Raw genomic sequence first — 24904 nt, 5'->3', positions numbered from 1 at the left:
GACCAGAGTAGGGAACAATTTATTGGAAGATAGAAGGTGACAAGACTCAACCAGGGTCACTCCAGAGCATTGTCTGTCCCCACTCACACACTTTCTCCACACGCCTCCCCAAAACTCCCTAGAGCACCTGGACAGGGCTCACCCCTCCCGCTCTGACATGGGGTGGAGACTGGGTGCAAAGGTGGCAAGCCTGTCCTTAAAGTGCTTTGCTGTGACAGTGCAGCAGGACTCCATTAAAGCCCAAAACAGGGCACCAGCCACCTCCCAGCTTTGTTTGCTCCAGAGCCCAGTGAGGAATAGAGGCCTGGGCACAGGGATTCCCAACTATTCTACTCCTTTCCCCCTTGACCTGGGAGGTTAAACCTCTAGGTATTTTTGGTTTTGCAATGTTCCCAGGAACATGAAAGCAACTGCTGGGAACCTAAGCAAGAACACATGCTCAGATCTGATATTCAAAGCCTTCCTCTTCCAGACCCCTGTTGACCGCCCCCATCAATTCTGTCTTCAGGGTCCCTTGCCGAAGTTTCTCCCAGTTGGTGCTGCTGCGGGAAGTGCTTCGAGACACCGAGGGGGTAGGAAGGGACAAGTTGGGGCCAGAGGAGTGACGTGGTTGGAGTTTTTCTGAATCCTTGTCCAAGTCATCGGATCCCCGGTTGTAGAAGGCCCGTGCATAGTGCCGGGCTCGCTGCTGGTAGAAGTCCTGCTTGTCTTCCACCCTGGGGAGGACGGATGACTTGAGAGGTGGCCAAGAACCACGGGCTAGATCTGCTCGTCTCCTGTGCACATCCCACCCCACCATGATGGGCCTTTTCCTTGTCTGCTGCTGGTGTGGCAGGTGGTCCCAGCCCCTCAGCAGCTAGGCCATGGGGACTAGCAAGGGCACAGGACCCCTGAGATCACAAGAATGCCAAGCCCCTCACTGTCACTCACCGGAGGAACCAGCGGTCTCCCAGCCCGTAATCTCCCCCAAAGATCCCCGAGCGAGGCCACAGGCAGCGAGGCAACTTCCGCTCCAGCATCACGGTGGTGGCCACAACCTGCATGTGGGGGCAGGGGAAGTAGGAAGAGGCTGGGTGTAGACTGAGATGAAGTGTAGGGATAAGGGAAGATGCTAGGCAGAGGGATGACAGTTAAGCAGCAGCTAGGAAGCTCAGGAACTCTGGTTTCCTAGAAGACAAACAGCTCTCTTAAGCTGAGAATAGTGATGTCAGCTTTGTCAATGGGACATGAGCCTCACAGTTCTATGCCTAGTGACCTGGCACCGTGCTGATATTGCAAGGGGTTGGTGACTTTGCTCCAAGAATAATGGGAAGGTGAGCAAAGCAAGGATACAGGATATTTTGACCCTATAGACATATAGGCCATTTATGAATGCAAACATCCTAATGTTTATCTCATCCATTAGATATGAGACATCTAATATCAGTACATTTGCCTGGAAAAAAAATATTTTCCTGAGAAAACCTCATTTAGCCACTTCATTTTTCTTATAAACTCTATTTTCTACACAGCACCATTAAATGCTATCCAATTTTCAGTATTTCTATTTTTATTTTGTGGAAATTATTTTTGTTGAGATAAATTATTTTTTGCATAAATTTTAAAGTGATGATTTGATTCATTTAATGGCCTCTTGTCACCATCATGATGCTCTGAAGATATTTTCTGCTACTACAAGGGGGTTTTTGTGGCATTATTTTTAACATGTCAAATTTTCCTGGGTCAAATTTTGAAGACTGAAATACTGCCAAAAGGATGGAATACTCCAGTTTTTACTCAGTAGCAAAATTTGCAGAATGCCATTTTAGCCACTATTAGCTTTATTCTTTAATTTTTATTGTTTTAGAAAATGCATGTTTTAATTTTTGAGCAAACTGTAAGGAATTCTTTCCAGTTATTTCAGTATTGTTCAGTGGTATTGCTAATCTAGTTCTACTATACACTGCATTATTCTGTGTACTGTGCAAAAACTACCCAAACATGTGGGGTCAAAATATCCTGCTTCTATCTGAATTTGGCCTGGTCTTTGTGAAGGAATTACTTGGCACTAACCCTCCCAAGCCACTAGGGGACTCACCTGAGCTCTCCAGAGCTCATCCCGCTCATGAGCCACCCTCCAGTGAGTGTCGCCCATCATGGCAATAAGGAGGTTGAGCATGAGCAGTGTTGCAATGATGGCGAAGGCAGCATAGGTGATGCTGTACATGAAGGGCAGATCCACGTCATAGTTGGCAGGGCCATCGATGATGGTGAGGAACATCTCAAAGGTGCTGAACAGTGCCATGGGGTAATTGTAGAAATGGCCCAGCTCATCGGGATTCTCTGTCTGGAAGATGATATAGAAGGCTGCTCCACCCAAGGGGGGTGAGAGTTACCATGGTTAGAGTAACCATGGACATGACCAAACTCATCCAGCTCTTCTCTGCCCATTTCCCTCATCTCCATAGCACCATCCCAGCCCTTCATCACTCCATACTTTGGGTTCTTAGATTGCCATATTTTCCATGTGGCTTATCCTCCTGATCCCAAGAGCCAACTCTCCCGAACACTCCCAGTTTTCCCTCATCTCCAAAGGATGTCCCATCCTCAGACACCATGGCCCCACTTACCTCCACTGCCTCCTACCTTTCCCCAAGTTTATCCCAGCAGTTCTGTGTTCTCTAAAATCCTCCCATCTCCCCCTCCCATGTTCCCCTTCTGAACAGATGATTTACCTGAGGTAAAACCCAGGATGACCACAGCCATCAGCCAGCAGAATCTCATCAAGTCACCAAAAATCATCTAGAGAGGGAAGGGAGGACATCACACCTGTCGCTTGAGCCCCTGCTCCTCCCATGCTCGAACAGGATCTAACTGAAAATTCTCACAGCTCCACCCTATAAGACAGGACTGGCAAACTATGGTTGTAGGCCAGATCTGTTTGGCCTATTTTAGTATGGCCCTTGAGCTAAGAATAGTTTTTATATTTTTAAAGATTTTTTTTGGGGGGTGGGGGAGAAGGAGGAAAAGAATATACAACAGAAACCATAATGTGGCTCACAGTGCCCGAGATATTATCTATTATCTGGCTCTTGACAGAAATGTTTGCAGCCTCTTCCCTAGGACCTTTTTCTAGGAAGCGTGAAGGGAGACACAAACCTTCTGGATCATGATGGTGAAGGGGCCCAGCATCTGGAATCCTCGGGCGAAGTACATGACATTGCACCACCCCAGCACCAGGGCGAAGGACATGGGCACCACCTCCCCACTGGTGTTGGTGAGCCTCATCACCATGGTCACCAGCACCATGAAGGCATAGGTGATGCTGGGGGGAGAGCAGAGAAGATGTGATGAGAGGGATTATCCTGGGAACCCAAGTGCAAGAGTGTGACTGAGACAGGACCCACACACTCAGATTCAGTCTTTGCAAGCTCAATACACAGGGTCACACATCACTTATGAGGGCTCTCTGGGGTTAAGGTTCTGTAGGGGTCAGGAATCCAGGAGGTAAAACTGGAGCCCTAGTGAGGGAAGGGATGGGAGTGAGGAAGGAGACTCACATGAGGACATGGAATGGTCCCCCAAGGATGGTATGTCCAAAGAATTGAGTGATCCCCACCCTGAAGATGTCTGGAATCTAGAGAAGCACAAAGGCACTTATTGGCCAGGGCTCAGGCTAGAACCTTGGATCAGACAGTCCCACCCCAGACCGAGTCCACACCATACCTCTACAATCAGAATGAACACAGCTCCAATGACAGTTATCAGTTCCCCCACCAAACGGATAGCATCCTGGGGGGTTACATAGGCCTCCTGAGGAGAGAAACATGGTCAATACTCAGGGTTTTCATGCATCTTCCCTGCCTACCCCTAGTCAGAAGTCAAAGTCCCTTGTTTGATTTTTCCTTTAAAAAATATATATTTTTAAATTGACTTTTAGAGAAAGGAAGGGTGAGAGAGAGAGAGAGAGAGAGATACATTGACTTGAGAGCAAACCATCAATTTGGGCATGTTCACTGACCAGGAATTGAACTGGCAACCTTTCAGTGCACAGGGATGATGTCCAACCAAGTGAGCCAGTGCTTCATTCTTTTTAACCTGTTTGACTAGCTCCAACTCCACTCTGAGTGTATGTGTGTTTCTGCATGTGTGTATTTTGAGTTTGTGTCTATGTGTTTGAGACATGGGTGAGGGGAAAAGTGTGGGTTATAGGACAAGTGATAACAAGTCTGAGAAAGGGGAGAGAATGGATCCTGCCCAGAAATTCAGTTGCTTCTAGTGTGCCACCTGAAGGAGCTTCTGCTGCAGGAGGGTGTTGTCCCTGGGCTGTGTGCGGTTATCAGTCCTGGGCTTCAGGGGGCGGTAGATGCAGCACATGGTGAAGCAGATGATATAGAGCACATACAAGGCACCCAGCAGGCAAAAGTAGGGCCGCCCGTATCTCTTCCACTTGAGGCTCACCAGCTCCTTCACTGGTGTCTGGTCCAGGATCTGGCGAGCCTGCAGCAGGAATAGAACAGAACAAGTGGCTCTGAGATTCTGATGTCCCTCCCCAGCAGCTCTCTGACCTGAACTCTTATTACCTCCCGCTTCTTGGTGGTGACAATAAGTTCCAGCAGTGATGGCTCATCTCCCGAGGAATCGATCTCTGTGAGATCATAGAGGGTATAGGTTGTCAACCCAAATGTCCCCTGGCTGTGCTTCCACTTCTGCATCAGATGATTGAACATCTGGGGGAGAGGAGACACAGAGTCAAGAGGAACTGGTAAAGGGGAGGGTCACAGAGTGGGAGTGAGGAGCAGGTCCAGGAGAACTGCATCCCTGGAAAGGATGGCTGCTCTTCAGTCAATGATCATAGCCTTTGGGGCAGAAAGGCTGACCCCTGGATTGCTTTCTGACCCCCTGGATTGCTTTACTCCCTCTAGAACTTGGGAAGAGGCCCATGTTTATGCTGACCCCTGGATTGCTTTCTGACCCCCTGGATGCTTTACTCCCTCCAGAACTTGGGAAGAGGTGGGAATCTAGAGGACTGCTGCCTGTAGACTGGAAGTGTGGGTGGATGTGGGCATTACAAACCACCATAGAGTGGGATCTAGACTATAGCTTCCAACACTCAGAAAAGAGATAGTGGGCAAGAAAGGATCAGGAACAAGGGAGATGGGCTGAGCAAACAATTCCAACCTGAAAATGGGAGCTAGGTAGCAAGAATGAATGTTTACATCTATTTCCTCAAAGGGCTAGAAGTATAGAATGGGGTCATTAGAAGGACACCATGGGGTGGGTGTCCCTCACCACAGTGTTGCCCTCCACTCCAGCCAGCTTGAAGGGGGTGAGACCCTGGTGATTGGGCACAAGGTCCAGGGACTGCAGGTGGTCCCCACGCCCGTCATAGGACAGCAGCAGGTTGTACATCTGGCAGGCAAAGGTCTTGTTGGGCTGCAAGACGAGGATGTGCAACACTGTGTTTCCTGGGGAGGATACCAGTATCATGTGGCTACTGGCCCCTAGTCCCTGACGGTCCCCATGCCCACCCCACAGTGGGCCCGACCATTGTCCCAGACCCTACTCTCCCATCCCCTTCCTGTTCCCCAGATCCTTTCCACACTCCAGTGCTTACCCAGAGAGTCCTGGGCCCGGATGTTAGCTCCATGTTCAATGAGCAGACGCACGATCTCCTCACTGCCCACGCAGGCAGCAAAGGACAAAGGGTGCTCCCCTGGGGAGACAGAGGGCTCCATGGCATGAGTGCAGGCTGGGATGGGCACCTCCCCAGTGACTGCCTGTTCCTCCACACAGCTCAGCTCTGGACTTGGGGACACTTGTCAGCAGAACCAGAGGCAGGGATGGTGCAGAGGCCCAGGGGGAATGGGCTCTGGCCTTAAGCCCTATAAGGGTTAACCCCAGTCCACCTCCCGCCCCTCAGGCACAGAGCTCTCCTCATCCCATCCTCCCCTGGCTCTTGCCCAGCCCTGGCTCTGGTTCTCACCAAAGTAGATAGGGTTGTGGGGGCTGAGGTGGAAAGCTGTGCCTGTAGCTCTGGCAGAGACGCTGGCCCCGTGGGCGAGCAGGGCTCGTACCAAGTTCACATTCTGGTTCATGATGGCCACGTGCAGTGCAGTCTGACCTGGTTCAGAGAGAGCCCTCAGTCATGGGGTCTGTCCCATGTAGGGTCATGTGTAGATAAGGATGGGCCTGATCATTGTCCCAGCCACTCCTCTCCCACCCCCTTCCTATTTCCCAGGTCCTATACCATATCTACACATGATCCTGTACTAGGGCAGCCTGGGGGGTGGAGACAGGGAGCCTTGGGCCAGGCAAGGTTCCCAGGGTATCCAGCTGTTGCCCCCTTTTTCCCATTCTCTAGCTCTCTCCATTTTTGGGAGTTGGTGGTCTAATACCATGCCATGAGGATGACAAGGCAGAAGGGAAATAGAAAAAGGAATAGAGAGTAGTGGGGCTCAGGTTCCCTCTTTGGTTTCTCCAAATTATCCATCACAGAGTCTGACTTGAAATATCCAACAGGTCTCCCCTTCCCTCCATCCCTGGCCCCTGGTTCCTCACCCTCATACAGCTCAGATGTCATGGGTTCCAAAACCAGTTCTGGGGCAGCCTCCATCAGCACCGTGGCGGCCTCCAGGTTGTCATAGAGGGCCGCTATGTGCAGCGCTGTCTCCCCCATGGCTCCTGAACAGAAAGAAGAGGCATGGGGCTTCTAAGGGCAGTGGAATGGGAACAATAGTGACTTAGGGGCCCACAACAGAAGGTCCTGGGCTATCCTGGGGAGCCACTCACACGCAGCTGACCTAGAAAGAGTGGGGTGCTGAGGGCTCTGTTCCTTTCTTACCTCTTTGGTGCACCTCACAGGCCTGATACTTGAGCAGCTTGTTGAGAGTCTGGACATCATTCTCTTTGGCAGCTAGAAGGAAAGGACACTCCAAGATCCTACAAGGGAATGGGATCAGAAAGGTATCAACAGTGAACATGCCCAGTGGTGGCGTGATAGATAGATGAGGACTTTGCTTGATTGTATATAAACACATGGACCTCCGTGGCAATGAACCCCAAAGTTCCTGGTGCAGGGAAGTGAGGCCTTTGGAGTGCAAAGAGTTGCCTGATCTCTCTCTTTTTTTTTCCTGATCAGTTAGTTAGCCCAAAAATCAGTGACTGGTTTCTACATCCACCCCCACCGCCACCCCGACCCCTGCTAGGTTGCGGGCACCAGAATGTGTGTGCATAGCAGGCATGGAGGGGAGGAGCTCTACTTATGCACTTGCTCACCTCCTGAACTATTGACTTCTGAAACAACCCTGATTCGGCCCTCACTGAGTGTCCTGAGATGACCCTCCATGATAAGCCTTGTTTTCAAGGACAAGGAATACAAGGCATTCCTCCCTCTTTTTTTGTGGAGGAAGTAAACACAGAGGTTAGCAGGTTTTCTCCTGTTGCATAGTGCTCTGCTTTCTGGACCTTCTCAGCGAAGCCCTTTGATCCTGGCTCTTCCCTCCCTGTACCAGCATCTTTAGGGAATAGTGTAGCCTTTTTATTTTCCTGGCCCCTAAGTCAGATTATAGTCTCTTCCTACTTCCTATCTATTTCTCACTTGTTTTAAGCAAAAATCATCTTCTCTGACTCCTCAAATCCTCTCTTGAATTTAATTTCTACAATTAACTCAAAAACATCTTTTAAAAAATTTTTTTTATTAAAACTTACTTCAACTAAGACACTTGGGACCCCTTTCATTCAATTTTCTCTCTCAGCCCATAGCCATGGGGTCTTTCAATGGAAGCAAATGAAATAACCATGTTTATTCAGAGATGGCCAATTATGTGACAAAGAGAGCCAGAAAGGTGCTCACACACCTGGTGGTGGCAGGAAACCCACTCCAGTGCTGGGGGTAGGAGGGAAATGGGAGAGGAGGTATGAGCCCCAGACACATCTCCTAGAATGCTAGCCTCAGCCCCCTCATGCCACATAGGCAGCTCCCTGGCCCTGCCAATTCATCATCTAATTCTCTCTCCATTCAATCTCCACCAACTCATCCTGTCTGCTCTTCATTAATTTATGTCCTCATTCTCTCTCTAGCCCAAGATTAGCAAAGTGCTCTCCTAACTAGTCTCCCCACACCCCATTTACCCCCAGTTTATCTTTTTTGATACTGCCAAGATACTCTCTTTAAATGGCAAATGCAATCATAGCTTACAAAAGTTCAATAGGTCTTTAAATGCCCAAGGAGAAGGGACCCTTTACAGTTTCTAGGCAACAATTTTCCATGCTCTTTTCCTTCCACTTACATCTACGCAGCATTTTGAGCTCACCACCTGTGCCATGCCCTGCTCTCACCTGACATGTACCCCCGACCCTGATAATTGTCTCTTCCATGTTGCTAGAATAAGTGCCCAGCGTACAGTAGCCATCCCCACTCTCTGTAGAATGAGTGAATAAGGAGCAGTGCTAAAAGATGGTTTGACCTCACTGTCCCTTCTTCTTATCTTTACTAGAGGCCCAGTGTATGAAATTCATGCACTGAATTTGGGGTGGGGGGGGGGTGTCCCTCAGCCCAGCCTGCACCCTCTCTACAGGGATCAGGCCTAAACTGGCAGTTGGACATCCCTCTTATAATCTGGGACTGCTGGCTCCCATCTGCTCGCCTGCCTGCCAGCCTGATCACACCCAAACCACTCCCCTGCCAGCCTGATCGACACCTAACTGCTCTCCTGAAGGCCTGTTCACCCCCAACTGCCCTCCCCTGCAGACCTGGTCCCTCCAACTGCCCTCCCCTGCCGACCTGGTAACCCCAACTGCCCTCCCCTGCAAGCCTGGTTGCCCCCAACTGCCCTCTCTTGCAGGCCTGGTCCCTCCCAACTGCCCTCCCCTACTGGCCTGGTCGCCCACAACTATCCTCCCCTGCAAGCCCTCTTGTGGCGGCCATCTTTGACCACATGGGGGTGGCCATCCTGTGTGAGGGCATGAGGGTCAATTTGCATATTACCTCTTTATTATATAGGATTGGCCATCCCCACGCCAACTTTATGCTAACATATAATCTAAGCAAAATAAATAAATAAATAGTATTCTCGGTATGCAAACAGTTGCAAAACAAGTTTGCTATACTCTCCTTCACCACATCCACTACCTTCTCAACAATTTGGCCAAACCCCTCCTCTATAGATATAACTAGAGTCAGCACTATGCAGGCACCAAATGGTCTCCCAGGAAGGTTTTCACTCTCTTCAGGCCTTACCTCCACTTAGCATGTGTGTTATAATTAGTATCTATCTCTTCCTCTGTACTAGGGGACTTGAAGACAGTTACCAGTCACTTTCTCATCTCTGTATTCTTTCCCTGGCCTCCTCCAATTAGCTTCTAGCTTTGTGTCTGGCTTTGACTAAATGTGTAGAAAGTTAACAGCAAAGCTAGAGCTGGGCCCCAGGGCTCTTCTTACCCAAGTTCCAGCTTTATCATAGCTCCCTACCTCCTAGGGTATGTGTGGGGAGGCTAGTTGGTGGTAGGCCCAAATATATATATTTCTTTTGCTCCCTACACATCTCTGAAGCCAGTAAAAAACCTCCATAAACATCCTCTGTGTTCATTTCCTTGCCTCTGCTGACGGTCCTACTGGGCCTGGGAAAGTCAAAGAGTGACTGTCCGACACAGGCTTGCCAGGTCTACCATGTAAAAATATGCGATGCTCAGTTCAATTTGAATTTTAGACACACAACAAATAATTTTTAATGTAAGTTTGTCCCATGCAATATTTGTGACAAACTTATATGAACAACATATTATCTGAAATTGCAATTTAACTCATTGTCCTGGACTTATCTGGCAAGCACAGTCAGACCACACTCTGCGTGAAGAACCGGCTTAGAACCCAACCCCGCAGGGTTTGTAGAGAACGGGCTTCCTCTGGTTGGCAAACTCTAGAATCCGGCAAAAAGCCGGGCAGCCTGTCAATGGTTCTGAGGGAATCAGGCAAAGCCGTTACTTGCAATAGCATCACAGGACCACCAGGGGACAGCAGAGAAAGCCCTTGCTCACATTCTTGACAGGAAGGGGGTCCCCCAAAACACCTGACTATCCTTGGATCCCATAAAAAAGGCGCAAAAGCAGACCCATCCAAAGATTCTTATGCCTGAAACACTGGTCATTTCTTTAATAGCAATCCAGCCCAGAAGTTTAGATCTGGAGCAAACTCTACACATCTTTACCAGATAGCTGCCAGACACATCCCCAGGGCAGGAAGAGGAGGAGATACGGAAGTATCTTCCCATTTGAATGGTTAGATTATACTCTCTCCCTTCCAGGGGAAGATTGTCACTTTGTTTAGCAGAATACTTCACAATACTACTGGAATCCCCTAGTTACAAACAGTAGTTTAGAGCAAGGGTTCTCAAACAGGGGTGATCCCCAGATCCCTCCCCAAGGAACCTGGCAATGTCTGGAGACATTTTTGATTGATGCAACTGGGGAAGGAGGTACTATTTTCTTTTGGTGGTTGGAGGATGGAATGTTGTTAAGCATCTTATATAAGCAGCTTACCATAATAAAGTATTTTCCTGCCCGTCATGTCAACAGTGCCAGTGTAGAGAAACCCCAGTTTAGAGGTATAATTATTTATAAGCCATCTTTTAAAGAGAATGCTTCACATTCAAAAGGATGAGAAATGGCCTATGTATGCATGTTTTCTTACACATCATTAAACAAAAAGATGAAGAACCTTCTCTAAACAGAGAAGAACCTTCAGTGTTCATTGCCACTGATTAAGTAGCAACAAAAAATTATAGAGCAAATCTGCAATTATGACCATATGAAAGGTATCTGCAGGACTTAGAATGTTTTATTTTCTGGGACAATTATTTATCAAATTGATAAATAGTTCTACATTAGACTGGTGCAAACCCTATTACAAGGTCTCTGGCATACAACCTAGCACATTCTTCATAAACAAATCACAGATCTCTCCCTCGGGGTTCCCTCCAGCCACCAAATGAGAATCTGCCACTTCTCCTAGTTCCCACCACCTGCGCTCTTCCCCTTCATTCTTGAACATGTGTGTATGTGTCTACCTGTGTGTGTGCGCATGCTCGTGTGTACGCAGGCTGCACAGGTGGAGTTTTGTATTGGGTTGCTGGGAAACAAGGCAGGATCAAGAGCATCTGCAGGAGAATTCAGATCAGGATTTTAGAGCAGGGTAGTCCCTAGAAAACTAGTTTAATCTGTTCATTCAACAGATGGAGAAAGAGGCCTGGAGTCTGAGGTGACTTGTCTTAACAAGTCAGAGGCAGAGCTGGGACGAGTGCCCTATTTGTCATTTCTCTGTCCCCATTCTCAGTGTTAATCAGCGTTTGAAATGGGATTAGAAGAGGCACAAGGGACTTTATGGACCTGCCTGGGTTTCACTGGTTTTGCCACAAGCACCCTCTCACAGGAGGCACGGGAGGCTGTCATTTGGGAAGGGCAGGGCACAGACAACACGGTGGCTCAGAGTTCAGTTCCAGAATGAATATGGTTCTGACAAGAGGAAATTGACAGCCCCTCTAAGTTCCTGCCATCACGGGAGGTGCTCTTTTACTCTGTGGATTTTATCACAATAATTCCATATGTCAAATGTGGTTTTCAGCTTCCAAAGCAGCATCTCGCTTATGATCCCTCTTGCTCCTTACAGCCCTGCCACACAGTCTGAACAATGCTCTCACTTTTCAGTAAAGGAAACTGAGGCAGCAGAGCCAAGTCATGGCTGGAAGATCACACAGAGTTAAAGGCAGAATGCTTCACCAAGAACATAGCCTTAGGCGCTCACCACTAAATTATGTGGTTCTTCAAGTTTTAAGACTCTTCCCGGGGGAGGGGGCAGCCCAGAGCAGTGACCACAGATGAAGGAAACTGTAGCCACATATGGGGAGTAGACACGCACTGGCCACTCATGGGTCACCTCCCTCTAGGTCAAGTTCCTGACAACGGAATGAGGTTCAAAGCTTCCAGGAAAGTGGCCGTTTCCAGACTTGGAGTCGGGCCACCTTTCTACCTGCCAGAACTCCATCAAGCACGTCAGTAGCCCTGAGTGCCTGCGAGGACGCATGTGCGTGTGTTTACTGAGGCAGGGAGTCCGGAAATGCTGCTGGGAAGTCCCAGGGCTTGCTTTTCATGGACACGTCAGTTCACATATATTTACAGGTGACTATCTAAACAGAGAAGAACCTTCAGTGTTCATTGCCTTCCCGAAAACTAGTGGGAGGGAGACTGTGCCAGCAAGGGAGCCAGGTGTAAGGGTTACGTTAGAAAGCCTCTGGAAGTTGCCCAGCACACCCCACACCAGCTGAAATCAGACACCACAGCGTCCTCCTCTATGCTCCATGGCACTGTCCACACCCTTTTTAGAAGCTCACCAAGCATTGACAAGTAGATGCATATTGATGTATTTCATCCATGAGAATCTGAGCTCCCAGAGAGCAGGGAAGAAGCCATGTTCATTTTCTAAAAATCTAGCAGAGTAGTTTCTGCTCAATGAATGTTAAGGGCACTGAACATCAGGAAAGTCAACTTAAGGCCCAGGGAGAGAGAGTTCAGGAGAAAGGGGAGAGTTCAGCTTGGATGGCAATGACAGGGATTCACCCAGAGTGGGCTGCATGACTGAGATACAAGAAAAGTCCACTGTGCCCAGCTGGTGCAGTTCAGTGGTTGAGCGTTGACCTAAGAACCAGGAGCTCACAGTTCAATTTCTGGTCAGGACACTTGCCCGGGTTGCAGGCTCGATCTCCAGTGAGGGACGTGCAGGAGGCAGCCAATCAGTGATTCTCTCTCATCATTGATGTTTCTATCACTCTCCCTCTTCCTTCCTCTCTGAAATCAATAAAAATATTTTTAAAAAGCCCACTGAGAAGAATGCTGGGTTCCCCATCATCCTGGAGAGACCAGAAAGCCTCCCTCCTCAGTGGATGGTGCGACACCCTGTGGAATGCCCCCAGTCCTCTCTGAGCCCTGAGCACAAATCCCTAAGGTCACTGCTTGCTTTCTCTGGGCCTGCCTCCTTCACAGGGGATAAAGCCCTCCCTCCCATAGTTAGATTGGGGACTCTGAGATAAGATGGGTGCTGGTAACATTTGTGGCTACTTTCTTCCATCAGTGCACCCCCTGACCTAACTAAATTGTCCTCGTGTCCATGGATGTCTGGTATTTATCTAATTACCTGCATCTCCCCTTAGGCTAGGTGACTGCACTGCCTCATCCTCTCCCCTTCCTGGTTATTTCAGGGCCACCCAGAGGACAATAAAACTCCTGGCTCCTGGTTGGGAAGAAGAGGGCCAAGGATCTGTAGAATGAGGCAGGGAGATCAGGAATGGAGGGGAACCCCTCAAAGTGGTGACATCAGACCTTTGTAGTCTGAGATACAGGAGGAGGCCCCCAGATGGTCTTAAGAAGAAATAGAACAGAGAGGACAGGTGGAAGCAGCCCACTCGCAGCCAGGCTGTGGTCCTTCAGAGACTCTGTCTGTGCCTCGCTTGGGCGCACAGGGAACTTCCGCCACTCCTTCCCAAACCCCAGGCCTTTCTACACTCTGTGTCTGGCTCCCAGCCCTGGGGTCCTAAGAGTGGGAAGGGGATGAGTAGGACCAGTGATGGCCTCGTCTGCAACAACAACACCATTCTGTTGCCTCAAGATGTCATCAGCCAAACATGTGCTCAGCCCCAACTCTCCCAGGCCTGGGGGACAGAGGTGGGCGGCTGATGTGAGAGATGGGAAGCCAAAACTGGGGGAAAAAGGGGCGCAGAATCCTTGAGCTAAAGAAGAAAATTCACAGGTGCTCTATGTGACCTCTTAGCCTTCTCCCTCCTAGTCAGGCTCAGGCAAGCCCCTCCATTGGCACATGGACACAAAAAGTTTATGCTTTCCCCTATGAATAGACATATTATCTGCCTTCTTCAGAGCCCAGGGAAACCCCAACAGGAGGATTTCCTTCAGGCATGCTACTGCCTGGGTGGGGTGATCCAGGAGTCTTTGGAAGGAGACTACACACTGGGATGGCTTCAAGCTTCCTCCATGTCCCCTGCTCCCAACTCTAAACTGCCAGGGATGATGGGTGGGGACATTTTCAGGGGCTGGAAGCAACAAGTAAAATTTCTTTAGGGCTCCAACTCTAGAGCCTCTCAAATGCCACAATCTGGATGAGGGAGTGGGTAAGCATGGGTCCTAAGTATGTTTTATCCAGTTTCCAGCACCTTCTCCCCCAATAGAGAATCATGGATTCTAGGCTGGGTCCTAGCTGTTCATCTTCAGACTCTCCCATCAGTGGCTGATGCAGTTAATGCACAGGAATGCTAACCACAATCACATTTTGGCTTTTTGAGGGGTTCCTAAGGTCTGCAGATCCTTTTATTCATTCATTCATTCATTCCCACATGCCTACGTATGTGTGCTATATGTTTCTGCCTGAGAGACTGTTCAAGGGGCAGGGAGTAGAGGTATTAAGGCATTGTTCTGACCCACCGGCACACCTCTAGTGGATGTCACAATCTCTCCAAGACCCAGCAAGTTGCCTGGCCATTAGGAAAGTACAGTGGACCCTTGAACACCGTGGGTTTGAACTATGGGGATCCATCTATAAGCAGATTTTTTCCCAATGGATTTTTTTTCATTCAATTAATAAGCACAGCTCAATTGACCCTGGCAGCTGAAACCCACTCAACGGTCAATTGGTGGTTGAGAATCCTTGCATGTGGAGGGCTGACATCAGTTATTCATGGCTTTTTGGCTGCACCCTTCAGCTCCCCTAACCCCCACATCGTTTAAGCATCAGCTGCACTCCCAAGAAGCTGCATAACTGACTTGGATCTTACAGATAGTGAGACCTGTGTGCACGCCAGCCCTCCTCTTCCACCTGGAGCCCTGGGGCCCCGCAGGCCAAGACTCTGGAGACAAAATGCTCCCAAGGGGCCAGGCGTGGAGTACAGTCTGTCCAGACAGAGGTGCCAAACAAAGACGGAGAAGGAGGAGGGGGAGGGTGGTTGAGGAAAGGGGAAGGAGGTGAGGGACACCTTGGCGGGGGGTGGCAGCAGCAGGTGGAGGCTTACCTCTTCTGCTGCAGCAGGTTCTGCTCATCTCGGCTCTGAGCCCAGGACTCCTGTCTCTGGAACCATCTGCAGAACTTTCTCCACAGGCAGAGAATGGGGCCTGTCTTCTTGGGCAGTGGCAACCCCATGTCCTGTAGGACAGGCTCCTTGTAGGGCTGAGGCAGAGACCAGACCCCGACTGAACTCCGCCTTGGGGCCACGTTGGTCTCCCCAAGGGCCGGTCTGCCCTCTCCCTGTAGAGGCCCCATCTCCTACCTCCCTGGCCCGCACAGGAGTCTCGGGAAGGCACCCCAGCCAGACTGCAGAGGGCTCTGAGTTTGTTACTCTTGGCAGAGCTGGGACTCCCTCATTGGGCTCCTCAGGCAGGAGCTCCTCAAAGCGCAAACTCCCTCCCTCCTCCCAAATTACCTGAGATTTAAAGAGACAGGCCAGCAGCCCTGCCTGCCACCTGGGGCCTTGCGTAAACTCCTTCACCTTGGTCTGGCTCCCTGCCCCCAGGCCAGTCCAGGGAAGGGAGCCCTTCTTAGAGACTGGAGAGATCTCCCTTGGACTTTGGGACACCTGCTCACCTTTTATAGAAAGGTTTGGGAGGATCCAACTAGGCTGAGAGACTCAGGCAGTGAGGGAGGAGGGAAGGGACAGGCAGGCCTTTGGGGGTTGAGGGCCCCTCAAGTGAGTGAGGGAGTGAGCCCACCTTTCTCACAGGCCCTGTCCTTCAGCTTCCCCCCACCCTTTCCTGTGCGTCCATGCTGGGGACTTAGCTTTTCCTGACTCTTCCAATTTAATCTCCCACCAGCCTAGAATAGGTATACAGTGTTGAGAACTCTTAGTCTCCTTGCCTACTGGGGGTCAGCAAACTATTCTTGTAAGGGGCCAAGAGAATAAAGGCAAATATTTTAGACTTTCAAGCCCCAGCATACAGTCTCTGATGCACATTCTTTTTCTTCTTCTTCCTTTTTTTTTTTTTCTTCCAGCTCCTTTAAGATATAAAATCCATTCTGAGTTCATGAGCTCAGACACAACATGGAGTTGTGGCTGGGCCTGGCCCCTGCACAGAGTTTGCAGCCCCCACTCTGGACCTCAAGATCCTCCCCAACACAACATATATGTAATGGGTGCCAAATAAAATACAGGATGCCAGTTCAAGTTGAATTTCAGATAAACAACAAAGAACATTTTTTAGTGTAAGTGTGCCCAAGTATTGCAAATTCTTTCTCTGCCAACCTCCAGTGGACACAGTGTTTATTCACCTGCTTGCTATTGCCTGCTAAGCCCCTAGCTAAGTGGTCCCAGGTAGGCTTTTGTCATACCTATGAGGGATGTTTATTACCTGCATTATACCAATAGGGGAAAAGCAAAGCTCAAAGTGGCAAAGTAGATCACCCAGGGCCACACGGCCATTCAGTGGCCGAGGCCAGATTCAGACCCACTGACTTGATGCAAAGGACAAATCTCTCTACCCTACCACACGCCCTCACTCCTACTGAGTTCCAGGAGGGCAAGGGAGCTGCAGACACAGTGATGGAGGATTGCAGAGAGCACAGCCCATCCTGGTCCCACACACAGAACTCTGTCATGTGCGAGCCGGGAGCCTTCGTAAAGATCGGTTACTTCATTTTTTATGTTGGGAATAAACAGAGACCGTGGCGTATGCAAAGTCCCACAACGAGCCAGAGACCCACTGGCCTGGCACCTGGGTACTCAGAGTCCCAGGTGTGTGGGGGCCACCCACCAGCTTAAATTTTTTTTTTTTACGTATGCCTGATTTAGAGAGAGAGAGAGAGAGGGGGGGGGGGCAGAGAGAGAGAGGGGATGCATGGGGAGAAGCACAGCTTAGGTGCAGGGCGGGGTATCTCTGTGGGCGGGTAGAGGAAGGTCACTCTCAAAATGAAAGGGAAGCAAGGCTCCTGCCGTTGGCCCAGGGCCAGGCCAGAGCGCCCTGAGCAAACAGTGCCGTTCAATTAGCTGCCTTCCCCACCCATCCAGGGTCAGTGGGTTCGGGCTGGGCGGGGGGGAAGGTGCTAGAACCCAAACCTTGAACCCAGGACCTTTGTGCCCATTAAGCCTGTGTTTGTCTGCCTGGTGACCCACCCCCCTTCTCTGTCCTGCTGGGCTCCAGCCAAAGCCCCCAGTGCAGTCCCTGTCGGCGGAGAGGGCAAGGCAATGCCGTGTTTGCATAAGGGGGAGGAAGGCTACAGGAGGAATCAGTCATCCCAGACTTCCTTTTCCTCCGCCACCTGGTGCTGCCATGTATGGGTCACCAGGACAAATGGGGAATTGCAAACAGACTGAAAATTGGTGTGGAGGGCTGGAGGGGAGGGGGCAGTTTACAAGATACTGGCTTCTACCAACAGTGTCCTCTCACCTCTTGGACCTAACATTATATGTTTGGACAGTGGGCAAAGGTGGGCCACCGGGTGGGTGACATTACCTACATGGGTCCTCTCACATCTTAAAGCCACATTCCCTGTACCCTCCCAGGATTATGGACTCCGAGGGGACATGGAGCTGTACTGGAGTGTGGCCCACTCTGAGGAGTATGGTAGGCTAACCTGGCCCTCGCCAAGGCCATGCTGGGCAGCACCTCCCAAAAGGGAAAACTCAGTTGGTTCTGCAACCCAGAGTCCCAGACTCGAGTGTCCAAACACAGGAGGCTGTAGGTGCAGGGACTGAGGGGGAGGATGGGACGGTCACAGTTGCTAGCCTCATCTGGCGACACTTGCCATCACACCCTCTCCAAGTCCCCTTGCCCAGACTCAAAGTTTAAGAAAACCTTTATGACTCTGGGCAAGTCACTGTCCCTCTTGATGGTCCCACCTATAAAGATGAGCATACGACTTGTGGTGGCTGTCATCCAGTCTGCCCTGACCTCATGGCAGTCAATCTCCGACCTAGTTTTAGAGGAATGGAGAGGTCAGGGCCCATGGGGGAGGGAGGACTGCAGGGTCAATGTTGACTGGGTCTGAAACAGGTTCTTCTTGCCTCAGGCTGAGCTTGAACTCTAAGCCAAAGTTAGGTCCTCAGGATTCAATGAAGGAGCCTGGGGGAAGGGTCAACCAGAGTCTGACCGGTCTCCTCTGCGGGCCACACCCGCAGGGGCTGAAGGGGGTCAGAGAGATGACATGTATGTGCGTGTGTTGGTACAAACAGGGCTGGGGCACAGCCGGATTGGGGCTGAGAAGTTGCCTACTGATTCCTGCATTTGGGGCACCGTTTCTCAACCTGGACACTATTGATACTTTGGAACAGAAAGCTCTGTAGTGTGGGGGCTGCCAGCATTGTAGGATGTCTAGCTGCCATTCACTGGGTGACAGCAGCATTCCCTTGGCTCAGGGGTGACAATCAAGAATGTCTTTAGACATTGACTGTTGTCCCCTGGAGGGAAAAATCACTCTCCACTGAGAAACACTGATTCAGGGCAAAAAAGTGTATTCATATATTTTGTTCTGGTTTTATCCCTCTTTTCATTTGTTCTAAGTCTTTCTGTTTCTCTGTTTCTTTTTTGCTCAGGCCTCTGTCTCTGTAATTGTATCTGCTCCCCTGGTCTTAGTCTCTGAGCTGGCACATGTGGGATTTCTGTGCATGCAGGTGTGGTTGTGGTGTATGATGTGGGGTGTGTGTGCGTGTGAAGTGTGTGTGTATATATGGGGTGTGTGGTGTGTGATGGATGCTGTGTGTGTGGTTGTGGTGTGTGCTATGGTGTGTGTATATGGGGTGTGTGATGTGTGATGGATGCTGTGTGGTTGTGGTGTGTGATTTGGGGTGTGTGTGTGTGTGTGTGTGTGTGTGTGTCTGTGTGGTGTGATGGATGCTGTGTGTGTGGTTGTGGTGTGTGATATAGTGGGAGTGTGTGTCTGTGTCCAGGGCTCTGAGTGGTCTCTCTGTGGAACCCTGGTTTCTTTGTCTTTTCTCTCCTCTCTGCCTCTTTGTTTCCTTGTGCAGCTTTCTGCGTCACCCCATTCCTGCTCCCCACACCCTCTTTGAGGGTGTCCTTTAGCTCTGCTGTCAAGAGAGGGCAGGCCGGGCAGGCCAAGGGGCTGTGATGACAGAGTCGCTCGGGGCAGTGAGGTCACAGCCACTGCTCACTCCACCTGGAATTTGTTCTAATGATTTTTTTTTTTTTTTATTGATTTCAGAGAGGAAGGGAGAGAAGAGAGAGATAGAAACATCAATGATGAGAGGGAATCATTGATTGGCTGCCTCCTGGGGATCAAGCCTGCAACCCAGGCATGTGCCCTTGACCGGAATCGAACCCAGGACCCTTAAGTCCGCAGACCGAAGCTCTATACACTGAGCCAAACTGGCTAGGGCTGGAGTTTGTTCTAGTCACGGGGTTCACAAGCCTGTGTGCCAGCTCATAAAGCCTGCACAGGAGCAATGTCAGATCAGCAGAGAGTGTGACACATGTGCACACACACCTGCAGGCACATATGCACAAACACACGGGTCACTGTACTGCCCAGGGCCTCGGGAGGATGGTGACTGGAGCTCCTGGGCCTGTGGCCACCTGGATGGCAGCTGGTGCGAGAAACTCTCCACACTCCTTTTCAGCTCAAACACCTTGTGATGCTGAGGACTGCAAGTCACAGTGACCCCTGTGTACACATAGGCACTTAAGCTGCCACAGGCCAGGAGGTCTAAACTGTTGCAAAACTCTCATGCCCTTTCCCCCCAAATGTGACCTTAGTCCCTGGCCCCCTTTCCTCATCCCGGGTGGGAACTCTACTCCTGCCCTTTGCCCTCATCCTCATTTCCTGCAGCCTCTCCATGGTTGTCCCCTGCACTGCCTAGCAGCTTCAGGCCCGCCATGCTTTTTTTTTGTTTTGTTTTTCCAATTGTTAATGCAGGTTTTTATTTGGCTGTATATACAATTTTGTTAAAATGTATACAATATTTAAAAATTAAATAATCATCTGAAACTCTCCAGCAACTCATGTGACACAAAACCAAGGAGGCAAACAGGGACAGGCAGGCCTTGGCTCCTGTATGCCTACCTGCCCAGAGCCTTTTCTAAACTGGAAAGACCAGGAATCTGGCACTCCTGCTCCTCTTTCCTGGGGTCAAGCATTCAAATCCAAAGACAGATTTAAGCCAAAGAGGATAGCAAGGAAGTTACTCCAATTCTTCTAAATTTAAGAAAAGTTTTGTAAACTGAGAAGTGGTCTTCCACCGATTCTGGGGCTTGCAGTGGTTCCGGAGCAGACACACAAGCCCTCAGCCTGGAGTGAGGGTGGGCAGTGGCTGCTGGGTGAGAGCTTCTCCGAGGCTGTGCTGTTCTGCCTTCATGGCCCCAGCAGAACTCAAGCTACAGGGAGAGGGGCCTCGCGGGCAGTGTCCTTCCGTGCTGCCCTCCTGCTTCTCTGCCCCCAGGCACTCCTTTCCCTGTGTTGTGTGGTTGCCAGTAAGACATGGAAATGTCACAGGGCATAAGGGACACAGCCACCACAACAAAGGGCTTCCAGGGAGTTTAGGGTAAAAAATGGACACCAGTACCAGTATTGGTTGGTGAGCCAGGGAGCAAGTTCCTGGCCTGCCCCTAGACCCTTGAGTCCACACTTAGGAATGGTTGCTATTACTGTTCGGTACTTCAGTATGACTCCACACATGCAAGTGGGGCTCAGAGGACTGCCCCTTCTCCTAGAAAGGGGTAGGGGGTCAGAGGGCTTCTCAGAGGCTATGCTGTTCTGCCTTCATGGCCCCAGCAGAACACAGGGCTGAAGGGTTAGAGAACTGAATCAAGATCCCCTTGGCTGCCCAGGACTTTAAGGGCTGGAGTCAACTGTGGCCTTAGGCCTCTTTCCACTTGGCCTAGGGAATGTCACCTCCTTTGTCTCAGATGTGGGGGTTATTACTCCCTGGTACAGATAGAGAGGGAGCTGGCATTTGGTGGCAGGACATCCAGCAAAGGCTGCTAAAGAGAGTAGGAGCAGGGGCCAGGACTGGAGCAGTGTCATGGGCAACGGGGCACTCCAAGTTCTGTAGGCGGCAGCGGCGGAGCTCTGCTGCATCAGGCTCCCCATCCTCAGGCAACTCCTTGGTGCCCACTGACTGAGGAGCTGGAGGCTTTTCAGGTTCTCCTCCATGCTTTTTGATAAGATCTGGGGACAGTGGAGAGAAAGATAGCTGAGGAGCTGAGTTAGAAACAGGACACAGGACAGAGCAGAGGCCATGACCAAGGGCACCCTGCAGCCAGTTCCCACATTCCCAGGTATGCATGTGTGCATTTTTAACATATGTTACTGCATGGTATATTTTATGTGAAATGAATCAGTGGGTCATAGCAATGTTTTAGAACAGGGAGATGTGTGTGCATATATGTCTGTGTTCTGGCATTGTCCAAGAGTCCCTAGACTTTTTAATTCACAGGCATAGATCCTTCTGGGCCCTTAGCTCTTGCAGAATGTGCCCAAGGGCACAGATGGGCATGTAAATGTTGGGTGTGGGGGGTGCAGCATGGAAAGGAGCACCCTACCCATTAGCCAAGTTCACCCCTCCCCTCCCACCCTACCCTTGCAGGGATGATTGGATTCAGCCTGGAGGCCTCCCTGGGTTTGCAGCCCCTTCCTCACTCCCTCAATGATTTTGAGTATCTTGTTTCCAAAATCCCCATCCAGGTGACAGAAGGGGCTGAGTGTGGGAGGGAGCCCTGACCTGATTTTAACCCTCTCTCTAGGTCTCTGCAGGCTGGAGTCATGGCTCATAATCCCAGTGTGGCCCCTCTGGAGATAGGGCAGTGTGCAGGAGGGTGGCAAAGCCTACAGCTACCCTTCTGGAGCCTCTTCTTCGTCCTCCTATCTTTCTCTCTTCCTTCCAGACCCCAAAGCCTTTTCCTTCTCCAACCTGGGCCTCTCCACTCCGCTGCCTCCCCAGTCTCTCACCCCCTCTTACTTTATCCCAAACTCCTTCATATCAGGCTGAAGAAAACAGGAATTAAGCCACTGAAATGTGCACAGACCCCAAAGAACTTTCCAAATCTGGAGAGTGAACCACGAGGCTGGCTTCTGAAGGACACACAGCAGAGAGGCAACAACGTGTGATCAGGATGGCTGCATTCCAACCCCAGCTCCACCAGAAATCACTGTGTGGCCTTGGCCAAGTCACTTACCTTTTAGTGACCGGATCTGCAAAAAATAAGGACTCTTAAGTTTTCCTGGGCCTTTCAACAGGCAGCCCCTCCTCGGCTCCCACCTGCAGGCACACTGGAGCTCAGAAGCACCTCTGTGCCCAAGGGCTCTTCTCTCTCCATGAAACCTGCCTGTCTTTGTCTCTGAATCACAGGCCGCTCTCTGCCAAGCAGAGAGGAGAGATAGAATGGAGGCAGGCAGGACATGGGGACACATGCTTCTGTTAACCCTCTAGCCTTATCAATAGCAGGATCCTGGGACCCGAGTCGTTCTGAGTGAGGAGAGGGGAAAGCCCTCCACTGTGGGTATCCCCGGAGATGGGGCTTGGGGCCACTTCCCTCCACTGGGCAGTGGGACACTGAGCTCAGGCCAGGAGGCCTAGAGTAAACAGATTGGTTTATGGCACAGGAGACAGGATCTAGTTATTATCCTAAATCAGATCATCACTATGAAAACCCCAAGCCGAAAGCAAGACCCTGTTCCAAAAGCATGTGTTCCCACTGGACACCACAGCTATGCCAGCAGCCCTGCGAGGCAGCATTTTATCAGCAGTCTTCCCCCATCTAGTCTTTTCCTCTCCCCACTCCAAAGTCGGGGAAAGTGCAACAGGGTGGTGATAAAAACCCTTTCAAATTCTATTTATTTAACACAAGCAGTCTAAAAACAGGACAATTGCCAATTGCAGGCAGGGCACACGGCAGGGAGAGCCGTCAGGGTCTGCGAGGCAGGGGAAGGCATGCAGGAGCAGGACAGAGAAGGAGGCTGACACCTGAGAGGCAGACCTGGGAAGCAGTTCTGGGCCTTCTTTCCCCACAGCCAGGCTTGTGGCTTTGCCCTGGACAGAGCAGCCTCAGGGAGGGCCCCCCCCCACCCCCACCCCCCAGGACTGCGAGGCAACACAAGACTGGGGTACAAGGGGCTGGGCAGATTCTGTGGCAGATACCTAAGCAGGGCGTGGTAGGAGCTGAGGAGGGTGGAGAGGCCAGGAGCCAGGGGACCAGGAGGCGGTGTCCCAGCTGGGTACAAGGCAGGGACTGAAGCCAAGCAGGACTTTCTCCAGATAGCTATTGGCAGTTCGGAATTTCCCTAGGCAACAGGAGCTGCAGGTCCCTGGTCAGCCACTACCAGGAGCCAGTACTAGGAGAGATAGAAAGTACTAGGTACTATTCTGCCCAGGCCCTATGGCATAGGCTTTCCAGACACGGGCGCCCTGGGTGTGTGGAGCCCTGTGCAGGTAGGTGGGAGTGTAAATGTCAGGCATTCGATAGCGCACCCTGTGATCTCCTGATAGGGATCTGCTTGCTGGCCCCGAGGAATCAGCACCTTAGCGCATGCCATGCCGGGTCCTGGGGCCAGTTCTCAGGCCCCGCCCCCTCCTGAACTCCTTCCCCTTCTCCCAGCCTGCCTAAAGTTCCCAACAACAACAGCTGACTGAGATGTGTCCCCAAGCTACAGGGAAGTCCAGCATCAGGCAGCATCAGGGCTCAGCCTAATACCCTCAGGAGCAGATCAGTGCTGAGAGACTCCAGAGCACAGGGCTGCCCACTGCCATCCACATGGAAGGTGCCAGTGTGGGTTCTGTGTGCCATCGTCAAGGGTGACAGACATGTATTAAAACTGTTAGAGGTATGCAAGTGCCCGTGAGCCAGCATGGCACTGAGGTGTCTCTGAGAGCCACCCTCTGTGTTGTCTTTTGCTAAAGGCGTGGTATAGAGAGAAGTCCCCCACTTTCAGGGTCTGGAGGTCTGGTTTTGCCCATCTGTCCATACAGGCAGGGGAGAGAGTGATTGTGTGGGACAGGTCTCTCCAGGAGCCCAGAAGCAGGGGTTGTTATCCTGCCCTGCACTGATGAGATCCTCTATTTCAATCACACAGTCTGAGAATCAGCTTCCTCATTTGTGAACTGAGGACAGTCACTCTGCACTATTGACTCCACAGGGTTGTTGTTAGCATTAAAGATGAGGGACACGAGCCCTGGCCACTGTTGTTCAGTGGTTAGAGCATTTGGCTCATGCACCAAAGGGTAGCGCATTCAATTCCCAGTCAAGGGCAAGTCCCTAGGTTGCAGGTTTGATCCTCAGTTGGGGCATGTGTGGGAGGCAACTAATTGATGGACCTCTCTCTCTCTCCTCCCTCCCTTCCACTCTCTCTAAAAATCAATGGAAAAATATCTTCAGGTGAGAATTAACAGCAACAAAAAAGATAAGGGATGCGAGAAGACTTTAAATGCCGCAGAGTGTCATATGAATGTAAGTCATTTGCCTTTTTAACTTGGCTTGGGAGGGAGTATTTGAAATAACTTTATGGTAAAGACTTTAGAGCTGTCTTGTCTCAGGGGCTCAGAATCTTATCATGGAAGGAGCCAAGGCCTTGAGGACATATCTATTTGGGTTCAAAGTCAAACTATTAATTGCTAGTTGAGAGGTCTGGGGTAAATTAGCTACTTGTCTGAGCCTCAGTTTTCTGTCTACAAAATGAGCACAGTCATGGTCACTTGACCTTATGCTGGGCCCTCACCTGCTCTTGGCCCCAGGTGCCTGTCTGGAAAAGTAGAATAGCAACAGCTGGTGGTGAGAATTAGATGAGACAGGTGTGGGAGGCACCTGGCCCCATGGCAGGTGCACAGTAATAGCCTCTGTTCTTGCTCCCTCAGTCCTCTCTTCTGCTACTGTTTTGGGGTCTTGGAGCCCTTTCAATGCCCAGCTTCCCCTCCCATGGGCAAATCCCCCTGAG

At 50.7% G+C, this 24904-nt stretch overlaps 1 protein-coding gene across 1 annotated transcript; it reads right to left on the bottom strand.

The window, feature by feature from the left end:
• Positions 1 to 27: 27 nt before the first annotated feature.
• TRPV6 (transient receptor potential cation channel subfamily V member 6) lies at positions 28 to 15295 on the bottom strand. The gene is made up of 15 exons (XM_008153970.3): positions 15048 to 15295; positions 6824 to 6921; positions 6541 to 6663; positions 5966 to 6103; positions 5597 to 5695; positions 5272 to 5447; positions 4563 to 4709; positions 4267 to 4479; positions 3706 to 3792; positions 3540 to 3616; positions 3139 to 3304; positions 2715 to 2781; positions 2078 to 2346; positions 931 to 1037; positions 28 to 716 (listed from the first exon to the last, which is right to left on the bottom strand). The coding sequence occupies exons 1-15, from the start codon at positions 15293 to 15295 to the stop codon at positions 440 to 442; spliced, it is 2292 nt and encodes a 763-aa protein (XP_008152192.2). The 3' UTR covers positions 28 to 439.
• Between the last annotated feature and the right edge of the window lie 9609 nt (positions 15296 to 24904).

Source organism: Eptesicus fuscus, chromosome 14 (assembly GCF_027574615.1).
Source record: "Eptesicus fuscus isolate TK198812 chromosome 14, DD_ASM_mEF_20220401, whole genome shotgun sequence".
NCBI classification, from domain to species: Eukaryota; Metazoa; Chordata; class Mammalia; order Chiroptera; family Vespertilionidae; genus Eptesicus; species Eptesicus fuscus.
This window is presented reverse-complemented; position numbering and strand designations above follow the sequence as displayed.